The 11,159-nt window shown below is 45.8% G+C and overlaps 1 protein-coding gene across 1 annotated transcript; it reads left to right on the top strand.

Moving 5' to 3' along the window:
* Positions 1-282: 282 nt before the first annotated feature.
* Positions 283-10,406, top strand: LOC311111857 (cytoplasmic polyadenylation element-binding protein 1-like; the record flags this gene model as incomplete). Its single annotated transcript, XM_084154763.1, has 12 exons — positions 283-297; positions 633-804; positions 2,843-3,079; positions 4,675-4,907; positions 5,184-5,448; positions 5,548-5,661; positions 5,859-5,963; positions 6,390-6,526; positions 6,870-7,068; positions 7,461-7,555; positions 8,462-8,542; positions 8,770-10,406. 12 exons carry the CDS (start codon positions 283-285, stop codon positions 8,878-8,880), a joined length of 1,764 nt encoding a protein of 587 aa, XP_084010889.1. The 3' UTR covers positions 8,881-10,406.
* Between the last annotated feature and the right edge of the window lie 753 nt (positions 10,407-11,159).

Below are 11,159 nucleotides of genomic sequence, written 5' to 3'. Positions count from 1 at the left end.
TTTTCTGCGAACAATGCATGAGATACCGCAGTCGGCATTGAACTTCCGCAGCTTCAATGAGAGGGGGCAGTGTTCTCTCCTGGCCGTATGTGGTAAATACCATCTTCCCACTTGGTTATGAACGCAGCATAAGTACTTGGCAATGGTACCGCCCAAATCACCTGATTGGATAGGCATACGTTTACTAATCAATGTGGCTAATTGTCTACCGGCTGCATTCATAAGTATGACCTCGACTTAGGTTACGGTTGTTTGAAACATTTCTGTTAGACGTTTCCTACCATGGCGTTTTCATTGGTAAGAAAAACCCAACGAATAGTTATATTTTCGCTCAATGGTTTTTGTCTTTCAAACAATAACAGTAGCACATGAAAAGCATATAGGCCTAGGCTACAATTAAAAGTAGGCCGCTACTGCTAGCCTAATAGGTTTAGGCCTAAATATATATAAAATGGACAAAAAGCCAATATCGGGACTTTTTTTTGCCTGAAAATGAACCTAGAATATGTATTATCCAGGGTGATCGGTGTAGCCTACAAAGCCCTATATTTGTTAATTTAAAATGTAAAAAAACCTTACTTGAATTACATCAAAGTGATATTTTAACAAGTCTGTTCTCTTGTCATTTCTAGAAAGACGAATTTAGACCCCATGACAATTGGGCACCCGAATCACCAGCCTTGTCCACTTGCAGTAACGCGGACATATATCGTAGAATGAACACCATGTTGGGCAACTCTCTGGATTTTACTGGTGTGTGCACAACATCCGGCACCAAGGGAAAGCTAGACATGCTCCTGACCGGTAAACTCTTTCTCGCTGCACGTGTACATTGGGATGACACATTGGTATGCTTGTTGTCGGTGGCAGTAAAGGGAAAACTATTAGCATACTAAACATACAATTTCCCTTTTTTAATGGCTAAAGTTTTGTAGTCCACACCACAGCTTTGTCATAATTGTGGGAACAGCTGATTCATGCTGCACCGTCTGCAGCATTGCAGCACTTGTAGTCTAAGCTTTCCAGAACTTGAGGTCTTTGCCAAGACTCTCACAGACACTGCAATTCTACTGTATTTAACCTGATAGATTTCTTTTAAAATCAGTCAGTACTCACTAGTCCACCAAACTTGGTCACTTTTTAGTTTTTAATGAATTGACAAGATAATTGGATTATAATTGGTAACATTGTTACACTCCTAGTTCTTAATATAAGGCAAATGCAACTTGGTCTCAGAGCATTTCGTATTCTGTAAGTAAATCCGAGACACTCCATTTAATGTTACGATTCGTATGGTATGTATTAATTCGTGGATGTCATCACCTATTTTGGATGATATATTACGAATTTGTAAAACGCACAATGTTACGAATTTGCAAAACTGTACAATAATTACCAATTTGCTAAATGTATGATATGTTATGAATTTTGGCTAGGTGGCTAATGTTAGCTAGCTGGCTAATGTTAGCTGGGTTAGGGTTAAGTTTAGGAGTTACGTTAAAGGGTTAGGGGAAGGGTTAGCAAACATGCTAAGTAGTTGGAAAGTTGCTGAAATGTTGGAAGTTGTCAGTGAGATTTGAACTCACAACCTTTGGGTTGCTAGACGTTCGAGTTATACGCCAACCCATCGACCCCGACCAACCACGTTAAGTAACCATTTGTCTTATGTAACCGTACCAAACATGATATCATACTCATTTGCATCCCGGATTTACATTTACTATGTTACGTCTAGTCTGACACCAGGCTGCAAAATGTCTTACACTTCAATTCAGTTGGCACCAATGGGTTTTGACCACATTGTCATCCCTTTATTATGAACCTTCCATACAACTGTGTAACCAGACTTGGGCCATATTTTAATTATCACAGGCTAGTATAGTTGGTTTTTATGCTGAAATGTTGAGATTTTCTCAAAACAAGTCATTTTATAATTTTGATTTACTTGCACATTTTACACAGGTTACAACAATCACTCCTTGATGAGATTGGGTGTAAATGATGCATTGTAAACTATTGAGTCAGTCGGCGACATTAATCCAGCTAGAAACGAAGCTTCAATGATGGCCTATCCCCCTCCACCACCCCTCTCCTCTGCCCTGCCTGGATTTGCTGAATCAGGTCTGTAGCTAGCAGTTGGAGGCTGTCCAGCCCTGAAGTGCGATGGGGCAAGCTGGCGGTGCAAATCACCCCGTCCTCCTACTTCTGATCAGTCAGCTGCTGCTACTATAGCTTCTCTGTGTGACACTGGCAAATCTGGGAGGGTGGGCCAGCCAGCTCAATACACCAGGGATTTCTGCTCTGTGCCCCCTCCTCCCCTGCAGCTAGCGTATTACCACACCCCTCTCTCTGCTAGTCACCCTCCCTCTCTGCCTCATCTCTCTCTCACTCTCTGCCGGCTCACTCAGGAAACTAGGCTAGAGCCACTGTTAGCAGCAGCTGGCTGCCACCGCCAACACTGACAGACGCTGTGCCGGGGGAGTTCTATCAGCCTGCGAATATCTCCAACTGGAATTTTTCATTACCCAGTTAGAGGAAACGGAAGGGGGGGTGGCAGTGGAGCTGATGTCATTAGCAGGGGGGTGCGAGTGAATCAGCAGTCAGGTCACATGCTAAGTCGGTCAGTGATGCAGATGGAAATGCATGGCAGTTGCACCGGGCACAGTCGCAGCAGGTTCGCCCCCTGATCACAATGCAGGGAAGGGTCGCTACAGTCTGACTTCATTTCTATCAGTAAGATTTTGTTTTTGGGAAGGAGAAGCCATTTCACTCGACACCCTCTTCCCTCAGGCAGATGCAGGGTGCCTAACTGTTCATTCGCTCTCTCCTCGTTCGTCCACAGACCTGCAGGAATCGGAGCTGGCTGCAGTGGGCAGCAGGATGCTCTTCCCCAGCAGCAGTGTCGGTGGCAGCGGAGGCTCTCCCCACGAGGGCTCCTCCAGAGGCCTGCCAGATGTCAACGACCTGGGTCTGGGCCTCCAGTCCCTCAGCCTGTCCGGCTGGGAGCGCCCCTGGAGCAGCCATGACACGGACGCACACACCACCGCTGCTTCCCAGGCCCACACCAGCTCTACCTCCAGTGAGTACTGAAATACTTCCTGTGTAGTGAATACTTACTGTTGACAATGTGTCAAATGAAGTAAAGACAGGAAGTACATTAACATAAATGCTTTGACTGTCCTGCTAGTTCTACTGTACTACCTGTTCCAATGTGCTGGGAATAGACTGCTAGTGTCTAGTCCTACTTCACATTGGATATAGTGAATGCTATAGCCTATGTAGGTTTTTGTGTGGCGTTGTGCCAATGTAACTTGCTCTGGTTTTGAGACAGTATCCTGTATTCTCAGTAATGACTTCAGTTCAGATGTCAGGTGTTGGCATCTGAGGTGTTTCTCTTGGGTTTGGTCTGAAGTATTTGAATGATTTGATACTGAGCTATTGTCATCCCTAGATGGAGATCTGTTTCATCAGGCTGTTGTAGTGAATGATGTGGCAGTTTGTCCGTCGTCTGAACCTGCTGTTTATGTCCACAAACGGGGTGACCCTTTCCATCAACTTGTTTTTCAGATATTCAGCAGGGTCCCTGCTTAATTGACTTGTTAAATTCTGCATTTTCCCCTAAAGATGAAGGCGTGAATGTACTTGCCTCAAGCACCTTTTACATAATTATTTGTCTTGGGGAATATTCTATTCAATATTGTCTTACGTAATATCTCATTTAATGTTTTAGCTTAATGACATTCCCCTGCCTCCATGCAGTGTCCCTTCCCCTCTCACTTTGTACTGACCCAGTTCTTGTGACGAGATTGAATCACAACATATCCATACCGTCCCAGACACAACCCCGTTAACAGCACTGCCCACTGGGACAGCTACAGACCCACAGTATATATTTGCCGTGGGTGTCAGCTGATCCTGTCTGCGTGGGTGTCAGCTGATCCTGTCTGCGTGGGTGTCAGCTGATCCTGTCTGCGTTGTCAGCCCAGCCCAATGATCAGGGCTTGCCAAGCTCCTTACAACCAATAGTGTTTTAATGCAGTAGGTTAGTGACCATGCTAGTTGTTGTGATGGGGCGTTAGACATATACGTTTCATTATGGAATATTGCATAACAACTACAGCAAGACATGAGTCTTTTAACCTTGCCTTGTTCTCTGGTTTTAGCCTTATGGTGTATTATCTCAATCCTTTCAGCGTCTTGGCACCAGGAGTTCAATGAAACTATTTAGGAATGTTTTAAAATGGCTCTGCTTGGCTGAAATGCTGAGTCTGTCTAGTCATAGTCTTAGAAACTGGCAGTGTGGCAGAATTCTAATCTGGAATGGACAGATGGCCACTATGCTAAAGCGTAATGGTTTACCAGTCACAATTGCTCACTCGGAAGCATCCATTTTGTAACCAGTTGATTAAAAATGGGCTCCCAGAATGTTCCTGTTATTGACAGTGTGGGCCCTATAGCATAGTGTGGATTCCCTATACATTAGAAATGAGTCACATGAAGATCATATCAGGTTTATTTAACTATCTGCTGGTTTTATGTTCTCCTAATCTGGGAGCTGTGAAATGTATGATCTAGCAGGTAAAGTGTTTAGTGCTGGTTGAATAACCTTATATCAGCTTCAGCCTCTGATGCTGCTAGTTGGAAGATCTGACAAACATGCTGTTGTGGTCTCAGTGCTGGACATGCTGGGCAGTCCCCTGGGCCAGATCCTGGGCAAGCCCCTTGGCTACCACCCCCCCAGCGAGCCCATGGGCACGGCAGCTGACTTCCTGGAAAAGTTCCCCGGCATGGCGCGCATGACCAGCCGTCTGGACTCTCGCTCCTTCCTGGACTCGCGCTCCAGCAGCCCTGTAGACTCTGAAACCAGTGGCTTCAGCTCCGGCTCGGACCACCTCTCAGACCTGCTCGTAAGTATCTGTGTACGTGGGGGGGGTGGGTGTACGTTTGTAAACTTGGGATGTGGTTTTTGAATTGATGTAATTTACAGTGATATGCATTTGACATACATTTCACTCAATGATTGTCGCGGTTTAGATTTTCATCTTCATTGTTGAGGGTTAGACTTTTAGTTTGTTGATCAAGGTCATATCACATTTTGTTTTGCCACAGAGCAATTTATGAAGATTTATGGCCTTTCTGCTGATCTGAAGGAATATCTCCTGTAACCCCCTCCCCCTGACCAGTCCTCCCTGAGGATCTCTCCCCCCCTACCTTTCCTCATGTCCAGCATGCAGAAGGACTCTATGAGGCTGAGCTCTCTGGGCTCCAGGCTGGACTACCAGGACCACGGCTCCCCTCTCACCCCACCTCCCAGCGCCACCAGCTCTGCCACGGCCCTGTCCCGCCGCTGGCCCGGGGCATCAATATGGCCAAGCCTGGACCTGCTGGAGACTCCCGACGACCCCTTCAGCATCGAGAGGGAGGCCCGCCTGCACAGGCAGGCGGCTGGTATGGGACAACAATGCTAACACGTTGAGCTTTCTTTTTAATCTATACGTCCTTGTGTTCTACTGCTGTTAACCAGCTCAGTCTTGACTATCCCTTCAGCTGTAAATGAAGCCACCTTCACCTGGAGTGGACAGCTGCCTCCCCGCAACAACAAGAACCCTCTGTACTCCTACAAGGTCTTCCTGGGAGGAGTACCCTGGGATATCACTGAAGGTACGGCTGTTTGACCAGCTCCATGGCATTAAATTGGCTCTAATTTGATCTTATTTTAGTGTGGACGCACATTTGGAAAGGGAGGAACAATGTTAAACAATCTTGAATCAGATTGGGTTCACAGAACACTATTTCTGTTTAACTGACCTATTACTGGTCTTTGACACCTTCTGCTGACCCTTTGCTCTTCTCTCCAGCTGGTCTGATCAACACTTTCAGTGGCTACGGCCCTCTGAGTGTGGAGTGGCCCGGTAAGGATGGCAAGCATCCTCGCTGCCCTCCTAAAGGTAATATGCCCAAAGGTAATGACAGGCTGGTAGGATATTTACTCTTCCTTACGGTTCTAAGGTGGCACAGTGGTGGGCACTGGGCACGTAGTGGGACGGTGAGTTTAGACATAAGTGTACTTGGTCACTCAATGGTTCCAACAAACCCTACTCCACACACACGTGCAAGAAGTGGAATATTCTGGGTTTCTTGGTCTACCATGTTGTCATGTTGAGAATGAGTTTGATGAGCTGTTTACCTCCCTGGCTTCAGAATGGAGGTCAGAGTGGATTGTATCACTTGAGGACTCACTAACAATTGAGAATAAACTATGAGCAACACGTATTGGAATGTCTTCGCTCACATCCACCATATTATTACTCTTGACCCATAATAGACTAGCAAACTCACTACGTCTGTCAGTTGGCTTGGTGTTCACGCTCTGCTGTGCTCTGCTGTAGGCTACGTTTACCTTGTGTTTGAGAACGAGAAGTCTGTTCGTGCACTGCTCCATGCCTGCACCCAGGACCTGCTCCACCCTGAGGAGAACGGAGAATACTACTTCAAGATGTCTAGCCGCAGGATGCGCTGCAAGGATGTGAGTGGGGGGAGGGGGTCCTAGTGACTGCAGCCAGGGGGTTTTGACAAACTGCGTTCAAATTCTCTACCCTTCTCCCAGAAGTGTGCGCCTTAATAAAAAATGTTAGCTTAGTAGATGAGCTAGTTCAGGGCTACAACAAAATTGTGAAACATCTGGGGGTCCCTGGTGAGGTTTTGAAAACCACTGGTTTAGTGTGAAAGGGCTCGGAGGCAAATATTTCATGTGAACATAGGATATCCACAACCAAACGTTTCACATAACATGTGAAATGTTGAGGAAGAAAGACGCTGCTAGACTATTGCTACCCTTGACCCTCTTCCCCTTCTCTCTGATCCCACAGGTGCAGGTGATTCCCTGGGTGATCTCGGACAGTAACTACGTGCGCTGCCCCTCCCAGCGCCTGGACCCCAGCAAGACTGTGTTTGTGGGCGCTTTGCACGGCATGCTCAACGCAGAGGCCCTGGCCAGCATCATGAATGACCTGTTTGGCGGAGTGATGTATGCTGGGATTGACACCGACAAGCACAAGTACCCGATAGGTGAGAGATTCCTCATTACTGTTGAAAGACTGGCACCAACTAGCCATGACTGTAGGATTATATTGGTTGATGTAGCTTTATTGTGAATGTCCATGGGGTGTGTTCTGTAACTGTCTGAAATGCAGCGGTCATTAAGGGTGTAATGTACATTGACAGGTTCTGCATTGCTTGCTCTTTGGGGTTTTAGGCTGGGTATCTGTAGAGCATTTTGTGACAACTGCGGAGGTAAAAAGGGTTTAAAATTTGAGAAGTAGCCTATTGCTGTCTGGGTGTGACCTTGCGTTGAAGACTGGCTGGTTCCACTCACTGAGTTCCAGTTGAGCTTTTTATCCAATAGAGGGGGTGGTAATGGTATCAATCCTTCCCTTTCACCTGAACCTCATAATGTACAGGGTCTGGGCGTGTCACCTTCAACAACCAGCGCAGTTACCTGAAGGCTGTGTGTGCAGCGTTTGTGGAGATCAAAACCCCCAAGTTTACAAAGAAGGTAAGAGCCGAATGCGCCTGATTTAAGACTTGAACAGCAGTGACTGCTTTCAACTATACTGAACAAAAATATAAACGCAACATGCAACAATTTCAAAGATTTTACTGAGGTTAGAGTTCATGTGAGGAAATCAGTCATTCATTAGGCCCTAATCTATGAATTTCACATGACTGGGAATACAGATCAGTCTGTTGGTCAGATGCCTTATTAAACAATGGGCTTCACAATGGGCCTTAGGATCTCGTCCGTCACTGTATTTTTGTGCATTCAAATTGCCAATTGATAAAATGCTACTGTTAGTTGTCCGTAGCTTATGCCTGCCCATACGTAACCCCACCGCCACCATGGGGCACTCTCTTCACAACGCTCGCCCACACGATGCCATACACATGGTCTGCGGTTGAGGCCAGTTGGATGTACTGCCAAATGCTCTAAAACGACGTTGGCGGCAGCTTATGGTAGAGAAATGAACATTCAATTATCTGGAAACAGCTGTGGTGGATATTCCTGCAGTCAGTATGCCAATTGCATGCTCCATCAACTTGAGACATCTGTGGCATTGTGTTGTGACAAACTGCACATTTTAGTGACCTTTTGTCCCAGCACAAGGTGCACCTGTGTAATGATCATGCTGTTTAATCAGCTTCTAGATATGCCACACCCGACAGGTGGATGGATTATCTTGGCAAAGGAGAAATGCTCACTAACAGAGAGAAATAAGCTTTTTGTGCGTATGGAACATTTTCAGGGATCTTTTATTTCAGCTCATGAAACATGTTGCGTTTTATATTTTTAAGTGGATTATGGTTTATTATTGAAGAATTCAGCTCCTCTAATTGGGCTGTGTAATTATTCCCTTCTCTCAATGGTCTGAATACTAAGCACTGTGATAATGTCCTTTCTCAGGTTCAGATTGACCCCTACCTGGAGGACTCCATGTGCCAAGTGTGCAGTCGCCAACCCGGGCCGTTCTTCTGCAGGGACCAGGTGTGTTATGACTTTGTTTTGACGTGAAGCTAGGAGTACAATTTCTGGTCTAACTAATCATGTTTAAGTATTTGTATATCTACTAAGGCTTCCTACTAAGCCTTTATTCAGGAAGCGTACATTTGTGTAAGTGATAAATGTTTAGGAACATCAATGATGCACATGTATGTTCGCCACAGTGCACACAGAGCGCTCACTACTGCCTGGCTTGCCTGTGTTCTCCCCAGGCCTGCTTCAAGTACTACTGTCGCTCCTGCTGGCACTGGCAGCACTCCATGGACCTCCTGAGCAACCACCGGCCCCTGATGCGCAACCAGAAGAACAGGGACTCCAGCTAGAGCAGAGGAGTCCAGCGAGGGGGTGGAGAGAGCCCCACACCTCACGGGTGAGGACACACAGAGGGCGTCCGCAGAGCACGAGTGTCCAGCTGCCCGCGACACCAGGGGCACCATGGCACTCCCACCAGGACTGGGGGAGAAACACTGTAGAAAAGTCTACTGCTGCACTTGCTACTTTTTGCTGTTTACTTGTTCACGTTGGCACTATGCACAGTGACCTTTTTGGGATAGTCAGGGGCCCCCACACTTCCTTATGCAGTTTCCCCGACTTGTGGCCAGACGAGACGTGATTCAGGCCAGGGTTCAGAAGTAGATGAAAATGCCTTGCTTTGGTTTTTTTTCTTATCCTTACGTTTTTTTGATTTGTTTTACATGCGTTGCATATTAAGGAGCGATCATGCACGTCTCATTGCCATTCATTGGTAGATACCATACAGTGCCTTCAAATTGTTCCACCCCTTCGCCCCCACCCCCAGTTGGCTTACTGTTTTTCCTGTGCAAGCCAGCTGGTGTTTTTTACTTTGGAAGATGAGTTGGGCTTCATTTAACCAGTCGCATTTCAGACATTTTTACGCAGTTTTTTACTAATTTGTACACAAACGGTTTTAAGTCATGACAAGGAAATTTGGAACCGAATTCTACCTGGCGGCTTTTTAATTTTTTCCCTCCCCTTGGTTTTTCCTCACCCCAAAGTATTAGTCTGGGGCTGGTGGTAGATTTGTTCTCCCTACCGGTGTTCTACTGCAGGGGTATGCAACCCTGTTCCTGGAGTGTCGCAAGGTCTACAGGATATTGTTCCAACTAGGCACCACACCTGACCAACTGAGCTAATTGATCAGTTCAGTGATTTCCTAAATTCAACACACCTGGTCTTCTAGGTTGGTTAAAATCCAAAACATGAAGTGCCTGCGGCGCTCCAGGACCACCCCTGTTCTACTGAATGGGCACAAATAAAGGTGTTGAAGCATTACTTTGCTTGTGGTGTTGGGCCTGTTCATAAAGCCTAACGTTGCTGGACACTGCTTCAACTGGGTTTCCATCATGTTTTTCAATCAATTGGATGGATCTTTACTGAGACTGGAACGGACATTGACATTTTGATTGTAAGTTACGTAGTTTTATTGTTGCACTTTTTAATTTGCACTTTAGGAGAGGGTGGCAGTGATTTTTTATCACTGTTTTTGTACATGAACAGAGGGGCTCTGAGCCCAGATATGAGCAGCTGCTTGTTTCCTGTTGAATGTAGAACTTCCACTTTGCTAAAAACATACCAAGAGCTGGAGTAGACCGAACACAGCTTTCCCTGTGCTTTCTTACCCCATTGCCTTCCTTGTTCCAGTTGGATATATGCATATTGAGCTGTGTGCCAAAGACTAGCGTATTTTTTCCCCCCATCAAGTTACTCATGCTGAGCTTGTCTTAGCCCAGCTGCTTTTTAGAGTTTTGAAAGTCTACCTCACTGTGGTCTCTTTGCTGCTACTTACTGATGTGGATTATGTTCAGATTGGGCACAATAAAGGTGTTTAAGCATTACTTGTTGCTTCTGGTCTTACTCTTAGACTAGAATCTTGTCTGATTTATTTCCATGAATTTGTGCATCGCGCTTGTGTGACGTTACCTTAGAAATTAAGTGGATTTAAAGATGGGTCGTTTTTTAAAATGTGGCTTGTGATGACTCATTGTTACGCTACTTACATCATGAAACAGCTGGGGATGATCTGAAATTTGAGGTAACAATGATTGCCTTCAGAAAGTGTACTTACCCCTTATTCCACATTTAGTTACAGCCTGAATTAAAAATAGGTTAAATAGATTCTCACCGGTCTACAAACCACCCCATAATGACTTAGAAAATATGTTTATAGTTATTTTTGTACGTTCACATCAAGGATTTGGCTCATTAATTGTTCCCTTTAGCCGTACCAGTCTCTGCTGCAGAAAAGCCTCCCCCTAGCATGACGCTGCCACCACCATGCTTCAAGGTAGGGATGCTGTTAGACGGGTGATGAGCTGTGCAGTAGCGGTGTGTGGAATCAAGGGGAAGCCAAGCCCCCCTTCCCACCCCCCAAAAAGCCATATAACAACCTATGTGTTGTGATAATTGCATTTGCTATATAACCTGTTAGTTCATATGCCTTGCGACCGTGATGCATAAGCCTAAAAGCCGAGACAATAAGACAGTGGCAGAATAAATTCGATTAACCTTTGTTTAATCACACCGGATAGCAACCTTTGTCCAGTGAAGTCCACAAAGCATGTACAGTAACAGACAGTTGCAT

The sequence above is a fragment of the Coregonus lavaretus genome, assembly GCF_964263955.1.
Source record: "Coregonus lavaretus genome assembly, chromosome: 37".
In the NCBI taxonomy this organism is placed as follows: domain Eukaryota; kingdom Metazoa; phylum Chordata; class Actinopteri; order Salmoniformes; family Salmonidae; genus Coregonus; species Coregonus lavaretus.
This window is presented reverse-complemented; position numbering and strand designations above follow the sequence as displayed.